General features: G+C 39.5%; 1 protein-coding gene across 3 annotated transcripts in view; it reads left to right on the top strand.

Annotated features, from left to right (window-relative positions):
- The window catches only part of UBXN8 (UBX domain protein 8), a 40,177-nt gene extending 22,142 nt beyond the window's left edge, over nt 1-18,035 (top strand). For all 3 annotated transcript variants that reach the window (XM_036107089.2, XM_078069654.1, XM_078069653.1), the window contains 5 exons: nt 5,347-5,469; nt 7,748-7,885; nt 9,322-9,363; nt 11,658-11,732; nt 16,071-18,035. In XM_036107089.2, coding sequence (XP_035962982.2) covers nt 5,347-5,469; nt 7,748-7,885; nt 9,322-9,363; nt 11,658-11,732; nt 16,071-16,238 — 546 coding nt within the window. In that variant the 3' untranslated portion in view covers nt 16,239-18,035. The remainder of the gene's footprint in view (nt 1-5,346; nt 5,470-7,747; nt 7,886-9,321; nt 9,364-11,657; nt 11,733-16,070) is intronic.
- Nucleotides 18,036-20,524: the final 2,489 nt, after the last annotated feature.

Here is a 20,524-nt window from a genome sequence, read left to right as displayed (position 1 = left end):
TTTATATTTAGGTTATTAACCCACTTTGAGTTAAGTTTTGTATATGGTGTGAGGTGGGGGTTCAGTTTCTTTTTTTTCAATATTGTTTTGGCTATTTGGGGCTTTTTGCAATTTCATATGAATTTGAGTTGGCTTTTCCATTTCTGTAAAAAAAGCCTGTGGGATTTTGGGAATGATTACATTGAAATCCATAGATTGCTTTGGGTAGTATTGACAGTTTATAATATTAAGTCTTCCTTGCTTTGCCTAGTATTGACATCTTAATGATATTGTCTTTCAATCCATAAACCTATAATGTCTTTCCATTTATTTATATCTTTAATTTCTTCCAGCAGTATTTTATAGTTTTCAGTGCATATAGTTTTCACCCCTTTGGCTAAGTTTATTTCTGCATATTTTATTTTGGATGCTGTTTTAAATATAATTGTTGTTTTCTTAATTTCCTTTTTTGATTTTTCATTGCTCAGTGTACACAAATACAAATGATTTTTGTGTGTTGATCTTGTACCCTGTCCTTTGTTCATTGTTTATTAGCCCTAGTGGTTGCTGTGTGTGGATTCTTCGGATTTCCTATATACAGGCAAATCTTGTTTTATTGTACTTAATTGTGCTTCGTGGATACTTTTTTTTTTTTTTTAACAAATTGAAGGTTTATGACAACTCTACATTGAGCAAGTCTCTTGATTCCATTTTTTCCAACAGCATTTGCTAAGTTTGTGTCTCTGTCACATTTCGCTAATTCTTTTTTTTTTTAAAGATTTTATTTATTTATTTGAGAGAGAGAGAGAGAATGAGAGAGAGAGCATGAGGGGGGGAGGGTCAGAAGGAGAAGCAGACTCCCCGCCGAGCAGGGAGCCTGATGTGGGACTGGATCCTGGGACTCCAGGATCATGGCCTGAGCCAAAGGCAGTCACTTAACCAACTGAGCCACCCAGGCGCCCTCAGACTTTTTCATTATTATATTTGTTGTGATAATCTGTGATCCGTAATTATAACTCACTGAAAGCTCAGATAATGGTTAGCATTTTTTAACAATAAAGTATTTTTTTTAAAGATTTTATTTATTTATTTGAGAGAGAGCACAAGCAGGGGAAAGGGACAGAGGGAGAAGCAGACTCCCCACTGAGCAGGGAGCCCAATGCAATGGGGGGCTGGATCCCAGGACCCTAGGATCATGACCTGAGCCCAAGGCAGACGCTTAACCGACCGAGCCACCCAGGCACCCCAACAACAAAGTATTTTTAGATTAAAGTATGTACTTTTTTGTAGATGTAATGCTATTGCACATTTGGTAGAGTACAGTATAGTATAAATATAACTTTTAAATGCAGTGGGAAACCAGAAAATTAATTTGACTTGCTTTATTATTTACTTTATTGCAAACTGAACCTGCGATATCTCCGATGTATGCCTACATAAGATCATGTCATCTGAGAACAGGGATAGTTTTACTTCTTTCTTTCTAAAATTGGTATTGTTTATTTCTTCTTTTCTTGCCTGTTGCTCTAGCTAAAATTTCTAAACAGTGTTGAGTAGCAGTGGTGAAAGCAGGCATCTTTGTCTTGTTCCTGGTAGAAAGCTTTTAGTCTTCCACCATTGAATGTAATGTTAGCTATGGATTTTTTTCTAGACACTCGTCATGTTGAGCAAGTTCCTTCCTATTCCTAGTTTCTGAGTATTTTTATCATAAAGAGTGTTGAATTTTGTCAGATGCTTTTTCTTTATCAATTGAGATGATCATGTGGTTTTCCCCCCTTTGTTTTATTAATACGTATTATATTGATTGATTTTCTTATGTTGAAACATCTTGCATTCTTGGGGTAAATCACACTTCGCTGGCATATAATCCTTTTAAAATGTTATTGGATTCAGTTTGCTAAAATTTGTTGAGGATATTTGCATTTATAAGGGATTTATATTTTCTTGTAGTGTCTTTGTCTGTCTTTGGTGTCAGGATAATGATGACCTCGCAGAATTAATTAGGAATTGTTCTCGCCTCTTTTATTTTTTTGGAATTTCAACAGGATCAGTGTTAACTCTTCTTTAAAGGTTTGATAGAATTCACCTATGAACCCATCTGGTCCTACTCTTCTTTATTGGGAGGTTTTTAATTACTGATGCAATATTTTGTTAGGTCTGTTGAGATTTCCTATTTCTTCTTGAATCAGTTTAGGCAATTTGTGTGTTTCTAGGAATTTGTCTACTTCATCTTGGTTTTCTGATTTGATGGTCTACAATCGTTCTAAAATTCTTTTTCTAATCCTTTTTATTTCTGTAAGGCTGGTGGTAATATCCTCACATTTCTGATTTTAGTTATTTGTCTTCTCTTTTTCTTCGTCAAGTTAAAGGTTTGTCAGTTTTGTTGATCTTTTCAAAGAACCAATTTTGGTTCTGGTTGTTTTCCTGTTCTATTTTCTGTTTAGTTTGTGCTTTTTACAGTTTTTTAAGTTGTAAAGTTAACTTATTGATTTAAGATCATTCTTCTTTAATTAGATGTTTACAGCTCTAACTGTCCCTCTGAGCATTGCTTTTGCTGTATCCTATTCAAGATTTTGTTTGATAGCTAGGAATTACATTTCCTGTGGATGATTATCCAACACTTACGTCTTGACCTTGAACTGTCAGCACTCAGGCAGTTGCCAGATTGATGATTAACCTTTGTGAAAGAGGAGACCCCTGTGGACTTTCGCCTCAATATTAAAAACATAAACCTTTTACAAAGGCCTTGGTACAAGGGCATTAATATTTTGAAAGCTATCAACTTGTTTTCAACTTGCTATCAACGTGTTTCAACATCTAAACAACTTGTTCTTCTGGTGAACAAATTATTCCTTTTTAAGTAAACAAGCAAAGGCTGAAAACAAATCACAAGAGTAAAAGCCTGTGTATTTATTGGGAGATGGGAGATTACTACATTTGTAACTACCCTGATCTGAATTTATTTATTTATTTATTTATTTATTTATTTTTAAAGATTTTTATTTTATTTATTTGACAGAGAGAGAGAACCTGAGAGAGGGGACACAAGCAGGGGGAGTGGGAGAGGGAGAAGCAGGCCTCCCACCAAGCAGGGAGCCCAATGCGGGGCTCGATCCCAGGACCCCGGGATCATGACCCAAGCCGAAGGCAAATGCCCAACGACTGAGCCACCCAGGCGCCCCCCTGATCTGAATTTAGAACAATAAAAGTGTCCTTGCAAGATCTTTTGTAAGAAACTCTCTTGTAAATATTTGAACTTCTGAAGTTTAAAGTTATTTCTTGTGGAAGTAACTGTTAATTGTAAAGCTTTGCATGATAATTAGTAAATTATAATTACATCTAGATGCCAACTATCTGCTAACTGGCATCTATAATTCCTAAGGGTGTGTAAAGTTAGGATTCTTTTGTTTGGCAAAAGTCTTTAACCCATTAAAGTTCTCTCTTTGGACAAAAGAAAACTAATCAGTGTCTCAGTATAGTCTATGTATGTGCATGGTGAAGTGCCCAACTTGTGCAGATATGTACCTGCTGATAAATAAAATTTTTGAGGCTTGGCATTGTAAAAAGGTGATTTTTCTCTTCCGACACTTGATTGATAGTTTGATTTGGCATAGAATTGCAGATTGAAAATCCCTAGAATTTTGAAATATTGCACCATTAACCTCAAAATTCCAGTGTGGTTTTTCAAATTCCTTTTTCTCTGTTAATTATAGTCTCCATTTTTCATGTTGGAGACTTTAATCATGTGGTAATCCTTGGCTCTGTCCTTTCAGCTTTAAGAGAGATGCACTAAGGGGCGCCTGTATGGCTCAGTTGGTTAAGCAACTGCCTTCAGCTCAGGCAGCATCCCAGAGTCCTGGGATCGAGCCCTGAGTCCGGCTCCCTGCTCAGCAGGGCAGTCTGCTTCTCCCCTTTCCTCTCCCCTTGCTCGTGCTCTCTCTCGCTCACTGTCTTTCAAATAAATAAATGAAATCTTTAAAAAGAAAAAGAGATACACTAAAAAGTTAATTGATGGAATATGCATTTGTAAAATTGCATCAAGCTTTGGGTTCTTTACTGGTCATAAGTTCTACTTAAAACAGAAAAGGAAAATAAAGCTACTTGGAATTTCTGTGTATGTGGGCAGGGTTTGACGGGTTGTCTGCTGGTGTAGGGTGATGTGATGGAGGAGTAGTTTAGCTTTGTCACTGTCTCTTTGTTCTTTTGTTCTTTTGCAATTCACCTTCTCCAGCGAGGGCACCTCCATTCTCTCGCCTTGGGGGTTAAAGCCGGGCTGCCGGCAGTCTGAGTCAAGTGGGGAAGGCGGCTGGGGAGTCTCACTTGTCAGTGTGTACATCTTCATGTACTCAGTTGTTTGAGTGTGCACTCCTGCTGTCACTAAGGCTGGGATCTGGGACTCTGTAGCCTCTCTGGTTCACACTCTGGTTGAGGCTCGGCGTCCCCCGCCGCTCCCCATTTTCCGCGCTGCACCTTACCCCGTGTTCCTGCTGTGGTATATGTGTGTCGTCTTCCTTGGCCCTCCCGGGTCTCTGGAACGCCCTGGCTTGCTTTGTACTGCTCTCCTCCTCTGCACGCACTTTGGCTGCAGGTTTCTCACTGTGTTGAATCAGTTGCACCCTTCTCCGTAGGTCCTTACATACAGTGGGTTTGGTGCTTATAGTATTTCTCCGTTTCACCAGCAATGGAATTTAGCTTTCTCTTTCTTGTTCCCTTGGTCATTTAGAGATGAGTCTCAAGAGGAGAGGGAGGCAGAAATTTCACTCTGTCATCTTAAAACCAGAATCTCCATTTCTTTTAAGTCCAAAAATATGTTCAGCTTTACTATGATTAAGCTATTCAGTGAACTCTCTTCCAAGTGACTTCATGTGTTGGGCATCATGCCTTCAACAAGCGGCTCTGACTTGAAGCTCCTAGAAGTCAAGGATCACGTCCTAGGCATCTTGACATCCCTAGCTCCTAGTAAATTTTCATCGCACTGAAAACGCAGTAAAGGGGCGCCTGCCTGGCTCAGTCGGTGGAGCGCACAACTCTTGATCTCAGGGTCATGAGTTTGAGCCCTCCGTTGGGTGTAGAGATTACTTAAATAAAATCATATTAAAAAAAAAAAAAAGAAATGAAAACACACTAAAAGTGATAGAGGCAGACTGCCAGATAAGCATAAATACAGAACATTTGTTTTTATCGGCATCATGTATAAATGAAGATTTTTAGAGAGTGCTATTAAAGTGGAGGACGCTTCTTTTTTGGCAAAATTGAGTGAGTGTGAAAACACAATTTCTTCACCTGGTTCCTATTTAACAACTTTATAGACAACATAAAATCTTAGGAATGTTATAGTAACACCACCTCATTTATTTTTTTGAACAGGCCAGCAGATACATAGAGAACGTTCTAAAACCTCACCAGGAAATGAAGTTGAGAAAACTGGAAGAACGCTTTTATCAGATGACGGGTGAAACCTGGAAGTTGAGCAATGGTCATAAGCTTGGGGTTAGAAAATATTCTCACTTTATATTTTGAATTCTGCTATTACATATATGCAATAGATGTATATTACACGCATTGGATAAGGACGTATAATGTATAAGTATATCACATATATTGATTTTTTAAATTTTCAAATGATGTTAAGCCATTAGTACAGTCAGTTTTTTAGGAGTCTTTACTGATCATGATTGTACATAGAGCATGTATGTGTGTTGAAGGGCTAAATGCTTTTGGTGCCTAAAGAGCATATAACTTAGATGATTGAGAAGCTCTAACATACAGTAGTCTTTGAGAAAACTGTTGACTAATCACCATATTTTATATGAGGAAATTCAGATCTTTTCTTAAGTAAGATCTCTCCGGTACTGTAAGCTCACATTATACTCATTATGTTTGACTCTGTTTCTGTAAAGCCAAATTAACCTTTGGCTCTTTTTTCCTTTGGCATTGAATCTGAACTTCATCATTTGCTACTGGAAGTTCACAATTCCAAGTTTTGTTACAGAGGAAAAAGGATATTCATAAAGGAATTAAGTTTTAGAGTAATTGGCCACAGATTTTATGTATAAGATCATTTCTGTCTCAAACATTTTTGGGGTTGTTTTTTTTGCTTTCTGTTTATATTGTAAAGAAAATACCATCTTGTAAAGAAAATAATCCCGTAAAGATTAATAGGATTCTTATAGTGAAGCAGAATCAGTTTTTATTCATTTCATAATGGTAAATATGCCATAAAGCAATCAAGGTTGGGTAATGAAATTACTGTGAAAGATGTGCAATGTGAAATGCACCTGCTCTGGGGAGTCATTTCACTTCTGAGATGAGTTTGTCTTCTGTTCGGTTTGGTGGTGTTGGACATTGACAGCCTGGTTTTAGCCAGCCACATCTTTTTCCGAAATGGTCACAATGTGAATTAGTCATTCTGCCCCTTGCTTTTAGGCTGTGTCTTCATGGCAATACTAGTTTATATTTTAACCTAGTTGGTGGGGACAACAATAAGTCAGGGACAGAGCAGACTGTTGGCGTTGTTATGATTTAAGGCCCATAGGACTATCAAGAATGTGAGAATCGGGATGTTAATTGCTGAGAGAAAGTGTAGGCATCAGCTGATGGAGCCCAGTACTTTGCAGTCAGACAGCCTAAGTTTGGCCAGTTAATTGGTGAGCATGAAGGTCTCCTGACTCCCATTGCCCTTGCTCCTTCCACGTTTTCTTAGGACAAAGGAAGGGGGAAGACAGCCTACGAAAATGGTGGCCATTTTCATCTGATGAGAACATTTACAAGTCAGTAGATGTGGAAAAAAGGCATTATTGAACTAAATAAGCATGTATCTGAGAATCTGACACTTAATTATTTTGCACAGGAAAAGGTTTTAATGGGTAATATTAATAAAAAGTAATCTTTATGATTTCTGGAATAAAATCCTTTGCCTTCTAAAGTGATTAACTCAAAGAAAGATGAGAGTTTGAATTTGAGAACTTAAACATGTTCATATGTAAAAGGATTCTAGGGCTGCGTTCAGCTATGAAAGTATCACATGGTCACATATACAGACACGTTTGTACGTACATCTTCTATTTCCATGGCCTTTTGAGGCATAATCCCTTGCACTGTCTTGCTTCCTTTATTTTTTTTAAAGATTTTATTTATTTATTTGACAGAGAGAGGCATAGCGAGAGAGGGAACACAAGCAGGGAGGAGTGGGAGAGGGAGAAGCAGGCTTCCCGCAGAGCAGGGAGCCCGATGCGGGGCTCGATCCCAGGACCCTGGGATCATGACCTGAGCCGAAGGCAGATGCTAAATGACTGAGCCACCCAGGTGCCCCTGTCTTGCTTCCTTTAAAGAAAGGAGAAAAGGATATCATTCAGGTTTTCTTCTTTCTTCCATCCTAACTGATCCTGGGGATTAGTTAAAATGGAACGATCCCTCTCAGCCTTGTATCTATCAGAGGGAGCCCCAGAGCTGGATAAAGGGTAGTTTCTACAAGATGTTAGCTCCGTGTTTTCTTGTCTAAGGAGATAATACTTTAAATTTCTGGGCCTAATAATGACTAAATTATTATTATTTTTTATTTTTTTTATTTTTTAGTAGGCTCCACGCCCAACGTGGGGCTTGAACTCACGACCCTGAGATTGAGTCACATGTTCTACTGACTGAGCCAGCCAGGCACCCCAACTAAATTCTATTTTTTATTGAAATGCCATCAGGGTAAAAGAAATAACCACTGTGATAGAATAAAGTTGGTAATAGCATTTAGAAATTGTCTTTTGTTTTTGACCAGGGTGACGAAGATTTGGCGCTTGAAAATGAGAGTCAGACATCTTTTAAAACATCAAACAGAGAGGCAGCAAAGAGACGAAACTTGCCTAAGCCTTTAAGCAAAATTTCACCATCTGCTGAGCAGCCCACGCAGAAGGAGGTTCATTTCTAAATGCCTACTCATGTAATTGTATCAGTTTGCGGTAGGAATATTGCTCTCTGGGCCAGGTGGTATACTGAGTGAAGATTAGGACTGGCTTTTAATCCAGATGGTATCTTCCCACTGCCTTACGAAGGGGTCAGCTTCATTGAGAATCACTTCTCGTATTTGGTATTAATGTTCTGAACGCCACATAGAAGGAAGCTATGAAAAAAATGCTAATAGGTTTTGAAAATACTCGGTTCTTTTTGAGGAAGGAATTCAATTATGTAGAAATGAAAAATATAATGTTTATTAATGGAAACATTCCTACAGGTAGCTAAGATATGATTAACCCGTATTTAGTGAGTGTCAGTTTTTCTCAGTGGCCTTGCTAGGAAATGGGTTAGCAACCATTCACTTTGGAACAGTGCTCAGATTTATTATTCCTTCTGTTCTTTCAAATCTTCAATCCCCAGGTTGACTCTCATTTGGAGGTGGCAAAGGTTGGAAATAGGTCTCTTTGTACTAACTCTGAGGGAAAGCTGAGAGGCTGTATTTTCCCTGAAAATAGTTTCTAATGTGTTGCTTCTCTGTCTGAAGTTTCTTGGTCCCTTAATGGGGCTTGAAGGTGGCAATCAGGTCACTGAACTATTTCTAGCATTTTAAAAAGATCTAATGAACTATATGGACTAATTTAAAATTCAGGATTCTTTACCTTTTGTTAATAACAAGAGTCATCTCAAGTTGATGGTAAATTTTGGTTGACCGTCACCTATGCTTTTGATACCAAAGGAAAACAAATGGTTTATTTGATAAGATGCAATTAATGTTGGTTAGATAAAATGCTATAAAACATGAGTCTGTGGTGTTAAAAAACAAAAAGCATCCCTGAAGGTGAAATTGTTGGCAACAGTGTTTAATGAGAGAAAATGGTCTGAACACCTGGTTTTGTAATGGATAAATCGAAACAGGGAAACCAGAGTAAATCATGAAGACAACCAAAGTGAATGGTGGTTATCTAGTCCCCTAGAAGTGCCAATGAAGGAAAATATGCACTTAAAATGTGTGTGTGTGTGTACATACATATATATATGAACCTAAATAATTTTGGGGTCTATTGAACTTAATATTTATCCTCGGTTTCTTTAAATAATATATTTTATATAGTATCTTGGAATATCATAAAAATAAGATTCTTACATGAGCATAGATGGGTAGCTGTCACCTCACCTCCTGTTATTATCATCTGTTTAGCACAAAGTTGCTTTCCCAAAAATGTTTATTAATTGAGCTCTTTCATATTATAAATTTTTTATAAATGTCTATTAAAAGATTTTATTAAGCTTAGATATGCCTAAACTCTATATTAAAAGGAACCCTTCTTGCTGAGATTGTTATTTTTTTTCTTCTTCAAAATGTTTACATTCCTCTTACAAATCCTCATTTATCTTTAGGTTCTTAGTCTCCCTGAAGAACCTCCTGAAACAGCTGAAGAAGTAAGCTTATTTTTTTCCTTTGGAAATTAAATGTATTTTCTGTTTTCTTTAACATCAAGTGAGTACATCTTCTCTTGGTTTGGGTTTAGAAAGAGAAGAGAGCACTGTAATTAGGTCTGTTTTGAATGTGGTGTAATCTCAAACCCCTTAGCTCTAGTCCTGTTTTGGAGCCGGCTCTCTGTCCGCTGAGGTGGGGGGGGGGGGGATGTTTAGAGCCTTCCCACTTCATCAGACAGAGAAACGATTACGTGGGCTTTTCCAAACTTGAGGTCAGCAAAGGAGTTAGTTTTTTTTTTTAAAGATTTTATTTATTTATTTGACAGAGAGAGTGAGAGCGCATGAGCACAGTAGGCAGGCAGAGGGAGAGGGAGAAGCAGGCTTCCCGCTGACCAAGGAGCCCGATGCGGGGCTTGATCCCAGCACCCCGAGATCACAACCTGAGCCGAAGGCAGATGCTTAACCGACTGAGCCACCCAGGCGCCCCAGGAACTACTTATGAAAACAGAATCAGTATAGGCAGATGACTTCAAATTGTAGTTTTCCTCCTAAAATAGGGGAGCTGAAGAATGCAGCTACTGTGTAGATGTTTGAGTTGAAAGATGGTTTGGGGTTTTGGGGTGCGGGGTCTGACGGAACCTCCACTCCGTGCTGAGCTGCCCTCTGCCCGGCTGTGTCTTTAAAGCCCTGAAGTCCTTCAGGCAAAGGAAAGCCCTGATGCTTTTCCCCGTCTAGGGCTCAACAACTGTTAGACTCCTTGAAAACCGGTTTTGAGGCCGCCAGGATAGCCCCTGGCAGGGTCTCATTTGTATCAACACATTCGCAAACATTTCAGTTGAGGACGTAGGACGTCTGAGGAAAATCCAAAAGTCACAGAGACAATGAAGGGTGCAATCCTGACACAGAACCTCCAGGAGAAACACAAAAAAAGAAAAACAACTTCTAATTCCTTTCTGTTATACCCAACAAATTCAAGTCTGTGATAATGTCCATCCTGACCCCCACACCCCACATTCTCACTTCTCATCAAGCGCTGGGTTGGTATCCACGACAACTGTTTATCATACAGAAGTAATTAAATATAGCTCCGGTTTGACAGGGAACACCTTTTATGAATTTACTCTGGCTTCAAAACACATGACCTCATTGCTACAGGACAGACTGGGTGGAGCTTTCACTCTGTATGTATGTGTATGTGGTAGCTGTGATTATGATAAGGAGCCATGAGAAAATTCCTGTTCCAGCCGAAGCCTGCTTGCCTGTCGGAGCGGACGACGAATAGATGAGCCAACTAATGACTCCGTGCATTTCTGATAGGAGAGGGAGGGACTCCATGCATAATTAATGCAATTCTTACTTAAGCAGTACACTTTGATTCTTCTAGTGCCTGTTATGTATTTAGTATTACAACCATCCATAGAGTTCTAAATAACACGGTAAGAATTTAAAAATGAGAGGAGGGGCGCCTGGGTGGTTCAGTCGGTTAAGCGTCTGCCTTCGGCTCAGGTCATGATCCCAGGGTCCCGGGATCCAGTACCAGTTTGGGCTCCCTGCTCAGCGGGGAGTCTGCTTCTCCTTCTCTCGCTCCCCACTGCTCGTACTCGTTTTCTCTCGCCCTCTCGCAAAAATAAATAAATATTTTTGAAAAGGGTTTCCTGACAGTTATTATTTAATAAACATCAGAAAAAAATTACTTCCTCCTCTTCTTTGTTTTTTGAATGTCTTTTAATATTAACTAGCAGTTTCCAAGCTCTTGGAAAGAGCTTAGAAAGAGCTATGTAACTGTTTAATCAGGGAGAAATGATGGGGAAACCCAATACATAAAGCAGATGGAGCAGGAGCTCTATCCCAGCAGCTAGGACCAACTCCTCTGGGCACAGCCTACAAGGACAGAGTAAGTTGGGAAACTTTGTTTCCTTCCAATCCAGTGTTTTTCTCCTCCGTAGACTCTGAGGTGGCACTGGATCTTCTTGGTTTGGTAGATGAATTTTGAAGCCCACATGCAACCTTGATATTATTTGGAAAGACAGAAGCATCGAGTTTCTGGTGTCCTCTCCGGAAGGCTCGGTCATTGATCTCCTCGATCAATAGGAAGATGTTCTTCCGTTTCAGAAGGCATTTTTATATTTAGAGTGACTTTTATCTAGACCTTTATGTCGGCCTACTACTCTCAGAGCTAAACGCCTACAAAACCCCACACTAGCTGTATAGAATTACAGAAGTTTCACAGGAGTAGCAATTTTGGAATTGCGAAGAGCAGCGATTGGAATTCTTACTTGAACATTTTTATTCCTCAGATAGTTACTGTTGCTCTCCGATGTCCAAGTGGGAGTGTCCTGAGGAGAAGATTTCTTAAGTCTTGCAGTTCACGGGTGAGGAAATTCGTGTTCTGAGAAATAATTTTTGTTGAATTTGACAATAATTTACTCCCATGCCGTGGGAGAGGTATTACCACTTTCTTGTCTGGGTCCCCCTTCAGGGGTAGGAAAGGGCATTTATATGTACTCGGTGTTGCAGAAATTTGGATAATTAGGCATGCTGGATCTTTTTAAACTGTGATTTCTGCTTTTTTTTTTTTTCCACTTTTTTTCCTATTTTTTATTTGTTGTTTTTTTATTAATTACATTTTCACAGCTTGGTAGATACAATGCTTTCAAATCCCTAGGAATCAGTCAGTATTAACTTTGTTCCCATTATCCTTGATGGGTTATTAACTTAAGCCCTATTGCTTATATGTAATTTTCAGATCATTCTTTAGGGTTTATTTCCTTTTGTTCTAATAGATTTTTTTTTTCCTCTTAAAAACAGTCCTGTGTTCATTAGCAATAATTTGGAAAACAGAAAAGTAGAAAGAAAAAAGACTTGATCTGCAGTGTGACACCAAGGCCAACTGCTAATATTTTGGTGTATTTCTACTTTTAAGCACACTTAATTATGCATTGTATTAGAAATATATCTATTTTTTTAAGATTTTATTTATTTGACAGAGAGAGAGCAAGCACAAGTAGTGGGGAGCAGCAGGGAGAGGGAGAGGGAGAAGCAGGCTCCTCGCAGAGCGGGGAGCCCAATGCGGGGCTCGATCCCAGGACCCTGGGATCATGACCTGAGCGGAAGGTGGACGCTTAACGACTGAGCCACCCAGGTGCCCCTAGAAATACATCTAAATAGTTTTCTGTCCTGTTTCTTGCATTTAACCTTCTATGGCTAGCATGCTATGAACTATAATGGAAAATACTGATGGATTTGACTACATAGAAATGTAAAATTCTATAAAAAAGTTCAGGGGCACCTGGGTGACTCAGTCTGTTAAGCATCTGCCTTCGGCTCATGTCATGATCTCAGGGTCCTGGGATCGAGCCCCGCATCGGGCTCCCTGCTCCACGGGAAGCCTGCTTCTCCCTCTCCCTCCGCCCCTCCCCACCTCTTGTGATCTCTCTTTCTCTCTCAAGTAAATAAATAAAATCTTATTAAAAAAAGAAAAAAAAGGGCGCCTGTGTGGCTCAGATGGTTAAGCGTCTGCCTTCGGCTCAGGTCATGATCCCAGAGTCCTTCGGATCGAGTCCCGCATCAGGCTCCCTGCTCAGCGGGGAGTCTGCTTGTCCCTCTGCCTGCCGCTCCCCCTGCTTGTGCACACACTTTCTATGACAAATAAATAAATAAATAATCTTAAAAAAAATAAAATAAAAATACAGAGGGGCATGTGGGTGGCTCAGTTGGCTAAGCATCCGACTCTTGATTGCAGCTCAGGTCATAAGATGCAATCTCAGGGTCATGAGATCGAGCCCCGAGTCGGGCTCCTCACTGAGTATGGAGCCTGCTTGGGATTCTTTCTCACCCTCTCCCTCTCCCACCCCCTTGCCCATGCTCTCTCTAAAAAAGTAAACTAACTCTCTTAAGCCTTTTTTTAATCTTTTTTTTTTTTTTTAATTTATTTTTCAACAGAGAGAGAGACAGCGAGACAGGGAACACAAGCAGGGGGAGTGGGAGAGGGAGAAGCAGGCTTCCTGCTGAACAGGGAGCCCGATGTGGGGCTCGATCCCAGGACCCTGGGATCATTACCTGAGCTGAAGGCAGACGCTTAACGACTGAGCCACGCAGGTGCCCTCTCTTAAGCCTTTAAAGATGATCTTATTAGAGACCCCAGAAGCCTGCATGAGATTATAAGGAAAAGATTTCAGGGCAGGTCACCACTCAGTGAAAGTCAAGCTTCCATATAACTGTAAAGCATCAGATTCTGATGGCCAGGATGCATTAACTGTAAAATGTATTCTTACATAGTTGACCAAATTGAACTACTGATGGTTTTTATTTAGTTTTGGTATGGTTCATTGAGTTGTTTCAGAAAATATGAGTGACCATTTTCAACAGTTCAAGTATTTTAGTTTCATGAATAATGGTATCATCAGCAAAGATGAGGATATTTGACTTCTTTGATTTGTACTTGGAAGACATGCAGGCAGTTTACTAAAGTGTTTCATATTGTTCAAGGAAATGGAAATGAGCATGAATGGAAACAGGCAATAAAACAGCTCTGTTTTACATTGTTTCAGATCCTAAGACTTCATCTGCACAGTCCTCTTGAAACAGTGATAGTATGAAACCAGCATATATACCTACCAATTTATGGTTAAGTAGACAGTGTGTTCTCTAGGTGGTCCCTCTTTATAAAGTCCCAAAAAGCTGATGAGCAATCTGCAGAAAATTTTTCACACAGATCAAAAAACCTTACCTGCTTCTTATATAAAGGATGGGATTGAGAGACCTAGTCCTGCAATTGTTTGAAAGTAAAACTAACATAGGGATGCCTGGGTGGCTCAGTTGGTTAAGCAACTGACTGCCTTCAGCTCAGGTCATAATCCTGGAGTCCCAGGATCGAGTCCTGCTTCGGGGGCGGGGGGGGGGGGTCCCTGCTCAGCAGGGAGTCTGCTTCTCCCTCTGACTTTCCCCCCTCTCCTGCTCTCTCTCATTCTCTCTCTCACAAATAAATAAATAAAATCTTTTTTTTTTTTTAAAGATTTTATTTATTTATTTGACAGAGAGAGAGACACACAGCGAGAGAGGGAACACAAGCAGGGGGAGTGGGAGAGGGAGAAGCAGGCTTCTTGCCGAGCAGGGAGCCCGATGTGGGACTCGATCCCAGGACCCTGGGATCATGACCTGAGCTGAAGGCAGACGCTTAACGACTGAGCCACCCAGGCGCCCAAATAAATAAAATCTTTAAAAAAAGATGTTTGGCCTTACTAGAATCAAAGAAGTGCAAATTAAAATGGGACAGAATTTTCTACCTCTCAGGTTGTCAAAGATTAAAAAGAAGAATACGCAGTTTTGATCAGTGTGTGGAGAAAACAGTGATTCTCATTAATTGTTCCTGTGAATATAAATTGGGCCACTGTTCCTATGGGATAATTTACTCATATTATCTTTTTTTTAAGACTTTATTTGAGAGAGAAAGAGGGGGGAGGGAGCGCAGAGGGAGAGGCAGAAGCGGGCTCCCCGCTGAGCAGGGAGCCCCATGTGGGGCTCGATCCCAGGACCCTGGAATCACGACCTAGCCGAAGGCCGACGCTTAACCAGCTGAGCCACCCAGGCGCCCCTCATATAATCTTTAACATAAGCAATAGCAGGGAGGACCATAGGGGAAGGGAGGGAAATCTGAAGGGGGAGAAATCAGAGAGGGAGACGAACCATGAGAGACTGTGGACCCCGGCAAACAAACTGAGGGTTTCAGAGGTGAGGGGGGTGGGGGGGCGGGGTAACAGGGTGATGGGTATTAAGGAGGGCACATGTATGATGAGCACTGGGTGTTCTACTCAACTAATGAATCACTGAACACGACATCAAAAACTAATGAGGTACTATACAGTGGCTAACTGAACATAATAAAATAATAAAATATATCTTTTGGTAATTAATTTCATTGATGAGAATTCTATGGCAATAAGACAAATGATCAAAGGTGTAAGTGTTTATGTGGGGATTGCTTGAATTAAGGTGTATCCAAATATTGGAAAATTATGAAGCTTTATGACCTGGATGTATGTTTATTACATGGAGTATTAGTAGGTTCTTGGATGGTAGTTAGCAGGAGAAGTCAGAGATTATCTGTAATTGATACTCCAGCTTCCCCCAAGAACATTCTAGTACCCAGCTTTCTTCCTAAAGCAGCAAACAGTCCTTTGGCAGGCATTTTTAGGCAGTAGGAAATGGAAGTTTTGACAATTACTGTGGAAATTTTCATAACAGGAAATGTTCTCAATTTATAGGAATAGCCCATTGGAAATTGGGCTATCATAAGGCAGAGTCACTGGGGCCTGGACATGTCTCTGGTGACAGAGTTCCTGAGTGATTTTGACTAGTGGCTTCGATTTTGATCTAAATAATTTTTTTCCCATATGCTAACCTTTTGTTCATAACTTTTTAATTGAATAACCTTTCCATTTCCTAGGATTGGGGCTTTGCTGTTTGTTAAATGCCCCTGTTGTCTGTAGGTGCCTTCAGTCCCTAGGCCTTCTCTGAAATTTCAGAAAGGTATTAAAGGTTATTTGCATCTCACCAATTCTTGGCATGCTGTTTTCCTTGAAACTCTAGAAGGTTCTGTGTCATTACTCATAGGGGCATGATTTAACAGTGAAAGAATTGTAAAATATCATGGTGACCTAGAGGGATACAACTGTGCCCAGTATCTGATAGCTAAACTTTTTATCTGTTAGGTCTTACTTGACTGGATGATGAAAATCGGGTACCACACATCCCGATACAGCCTTTCTACTTCCTTTCCCAGACGGCCTCTGGAATTGGAGGGGAGCTGGTCACTGCAAGACACAGGAATAACTGTGGATACTGTACTCATTGTGGAAGAGAAAGAGCAGAGCAACTAATTAAGAAATGAGAACTACCTGTTCTCCATAAAATCAGTGATGCCATGACCTTACAGGACAATAAAGGATTCACATGAAAATTACGCCATTCCTTGACCGAGCTCAAGGAGGTAAACACTTGAATGTTGATATCCTTGGGAACATATGGACATAAAGGATTAGAAAAGGATTGCTCTCTGCATATAATAGTTTTTGGAATGTGCTGTCTTATAATGTCCCAAATGAAAACTAGATAAAAATGTATACAGTAAGGCACTCAATTGTTTGTATTTTTCTGGCTGACATCATTTATCACTATGTTGAAAAACAAAGTCATACAACTCTATTTTCTGCCTCTGCAGTCCACCTTGCCACACTGAACATTTCACAGTTCAAACTCTCTAAAATCTTTTAAGTAGGAATGTTTGTTCTGCTCTATTTCTAGAAATTAAACTTTAAAGACATTTCAAAGGTCTTTAATGCTTTAAACTTCTTTTTGATATCTGATAAAGGGTTAGTATCCAAAATGTGTAAAGAACTTATAAAACTCAACACCCAAAAAACAGATAATCCAATTTAAAATGGGCAGAAGACATGAACAGACATTTCTCCAAAGAAGACACAGATGGCCAACAGACATGTGAAAAGATGCTCAACATCACTGATCATCAGGGAAGTGCAAATCGAAACTACAATGAGCTGTTACCTCATACCTATCAGAATGGCTAGAATCAACAACACAAGAAACAACAGGTGTTGGCAAGAAGGTGGAGAAAAAGGAACTCTCTTGCACTGTTGGTGGGAATGCAAACTGCTACAGCCACTATGGAAGCCACTATGGAGTTTCCTCAAAACGTTAAAAATAGAACCACCCTATGATTCAGTAATTGCACTACTAGGTATTTACCCAAAGAATACAAGAACACTAATTCAAAGGGATACATGCACCCCTGTGTTTATAGCAGCATTATTTACAATAGCCAAGATATGGAAGCAGCTGAAGTGTCCCATCAGTTGATGAATGGATAAAGAAGAGATGGTACACACACACACACACACACACACACACACACACACACACACACAATGGAATATTATTCAGCCATAAAAAGAACGCAATTTGCCATTTGCAGTGACATGGATGGAGCAAGAGAGTATAATGCTAAGCGAAATCAAAGAAAGACAAATACCATATGATTTCATTCATGTGGAATTTAAGAAACAAAACAGGAAAAAAGACAAACCAAGAAACAGACTCTTAACTATAGAGAACAAACTGATGGTTGTCAGAGGGGAGGTGGGTGGGGGATGGTTGAAATAGGTGATGGGGATTAAGGAGGGCACTTGTCATGAGCACCAGGTGATTAAAATAAAAACTTAAAAAAATAAAGTTTTTTTTAATAAAGATCTTTTTGAAAGGTATGTATTGTTTACTGAATTAATGTCAAGATTTATTTGATTTCACCTTGCATTAAATTGGAACATTTACAAGTTCTGGGATCAGTATTTTAAAAATAAAACAGTGAAAACATTAAAATATAGGTGAATTTTTAAAATATATATATATCTCTGGTCATTTCATTTTCCTGCAGTGTTATAGTCATGTACTTTAATACCAAGTTCAACTCACAAGTGGGATATAAAAAGATCTTTGTTGTGGTCACTCCCTTTTTCTTTTCCTATGTGTGTTGTCAGTTAAGTTGACTCCTCTGTGTATTGGCCTCTCTTTAATGCTCCTTTTACCTCTTGTGTAGAATTTATTACACTGTATTATCGCTGTGTTTTTGTTTTCCCAAATACATAATTCCTTAAAAGCAAGGATTGTATCTTTTTTTTTTTCCCTCCAGAAGTACTTAGTATATAGTAGATGCTTAATACATGTTTGAAAATAATAAGTCGTCTCAACGTCTAACTTTGTTTATTGGGTCTGGAATATCCCACGTTGAAAAAAATGAAAAAGACTCATATTTTAAATTAATCATAAAAGGGTTTCAATTTTTCCCTTCCTACTACCTTCTTCTTTTTTTAAACATATAATGTATTATTTGTTTCAGAGGTACAGGAAGGTTCTAGAGGGGAGGGGGTAGGGGGATGTGTTAGCCTGGTGATGGGTATTAAAGAGGGCACGTATTGAATGGAGCACTGGGTGTTATACGCAAACAATGAATCATGGAACACTACATCAAAAACTAATGATGTAATGTATGGTGATTAACATAACATACATAATAAAATAAAATTTTAAAGGGTTTCAAAACTACAAAGTTACAAAGATTTTTTTTTTTAAAGATTTTTATTTATTTGACAGCGAGAGAGGGAACACAAGCAGGGGGAGTGGGAGAAGGAGAAGCAGGCTCCCTGCTGAGCAAGGAGCCCAATGCGGGGCTGGATCCCGGGACTCTGAGATCATGACCTGAGCTGAAGACAGCTGCTCAACCGACTGAGTCACCCAGGTGCCCCAAAACTTTACAAAGTTATAAAAACTAAAATCACCCATAATCTCAATATCCAGAAATGTGTGACTAAAATTATAGTTTTCTGTATGTCCTGCTGGACTTTCTATGCTTATGTATAACTGATTAAAAAAACAAAAAAAGGACCCCAAATTTTTAGACTCCTTGGAAAAACTGATTATTGTGAAAGCTACCAAGAAATTTTGCTCCTTAGGAACTGTGGTAGCTGGCCCCAAGGGAGGGAAATTTGTTACGTGGCAAGAGAAACTAGTACAAGAAACAGACAGTACATTTTCCCCAACAGTATGAAGATGTCCTTAGGATGAATGACTTTTACTGTTCTGGGTAGATTCTTTGGTTTCTGTGGCTGGTAACTTGTCTTCTTTTCGAAGAGTCAGTAAGCGTCCAGTATATATATTTTTGTGTGTGTGTCCAGTATTCTTTGAAATAGACTCAAATGCAGATAGAAATACAAAAGATGAACACATGCTTCCATATTTACCTGTTCTGATCACAAACTTTCATAGGCTCTATTTTCAGTTGTCTGTTCACATCCATGTCCAAGGATACAGACTGGAAAATGATTATCATTAAAGAAAAATATGGGGCATCTGGGTGGCTCAGTTAAGCCTCCAGCTCTTGATTTCAGCTTGGGTCATGATCTCAGGGTTGTGAGATTGAGCCCTGCATTGGGCTCCACGCTCAGCAGGGAATCTGCTTAGATTCTCTCTCCCTCTCCCTCTGCCCCTCCTCCCCTAAAATAAATAAAATCTTTTATGAGTATTTTTTTTTTTAAAGATTTTGACAGAGTGAGAGAGCACAAGCAGGGGGAGAGGCAGAGGGAGAGGGAGAAGCAGACTCCTTGCCGAGCAAGGAACCCGACTTGGGGCTCGATCCCAAGGCACCCCTAAAATAAATCTTTTTTTTTTTTTTTTAAAGATTTTATTTATTTGAGAGAGAGAGAGAGCGCAAGAGGGGGTAGGGTTAGAGGGAGAAGCAGACTCCCCGCCGAGCAGGGAGCCCGATGCGGGACTCGATCCCGGGACTCCGGGATCATGACCTGAGCCGAAGGCAGTCGCTTAACCAACTGAGCCACCCAGGCGCCCCCTAAAATAAATCTTTTAAAAAATCTTTGTTCTTGTTTAAAAAGCCAAAATTTTAGTAATTAACAAATGGTCCTTAAAATTTGTGGAATAGTTTCTTCCTGTCCCCCCAATTTCTTTCTTTCTTTTTTTTTTAATTTGAGACAGAACACAAGAGGGGGTAGGGTGAGAGGGAGAAGCAGACTCCCTGCCAAGCAGGGAGCCCGATGCAGGACTCGATCCCAGGACTCCGGGATCACGACCCGAGCCGAAGGCAGTCGCTTAACCAACTGAACCACCCAGGCGCCCTGTGTCCCCCCAATTTCTAACACAAAAATCATTAGGGCCATTTCTTTATGTGGTGATACATTTTTCTTTTCTTTAAACAAAGAAAAAACACTATGTTGCATGGATAGCTAAAGGGCTAATGATAGATGCTTAATTGTTTCCTTGGTTACAAAAGCTAATTATTCTGGGTGTAGGGAAAGGAATTACAGATGCCTTAAATCTTTAGATTCTTGGTTAATAATATTATTCTTTTATACTATAGTCTCTTGCAATGAGTTGGAAAACTATAGACATAATTAAGGAATTATTATTTTTAGGTATGATATTGGCATTGCGGTTAGGTGAGAAAGAAAAAATATCTCTAAAGATACATGCTACAATAGATGGGACTTATGGTAAAATTTTGCTTCAAAATGGGGAGAGGACAGTAGGTGGGGATATAGCTGAATAAATATTAAACGTAAGTAAAAGATACATTGGGTTA

Source organism: Halichoerus grypus, chromosome 3, assembly GCF_964656455.1.
Source record: "Halichoerus grypus chromosome 3, mHalGry1.hap1.1, whole genome shotgun sequence".
NCBI lineage: Eukaryota > Metazoa > Chordata > Mammalia > Carnivora > Phocidae > Halichoerus > Halichoerus grypus.
The sequence above is the reverse complement of the archived record's forward strand: the minus strand, read 5'-3'. Positions and strand labels throughout refer to the sequence as shown.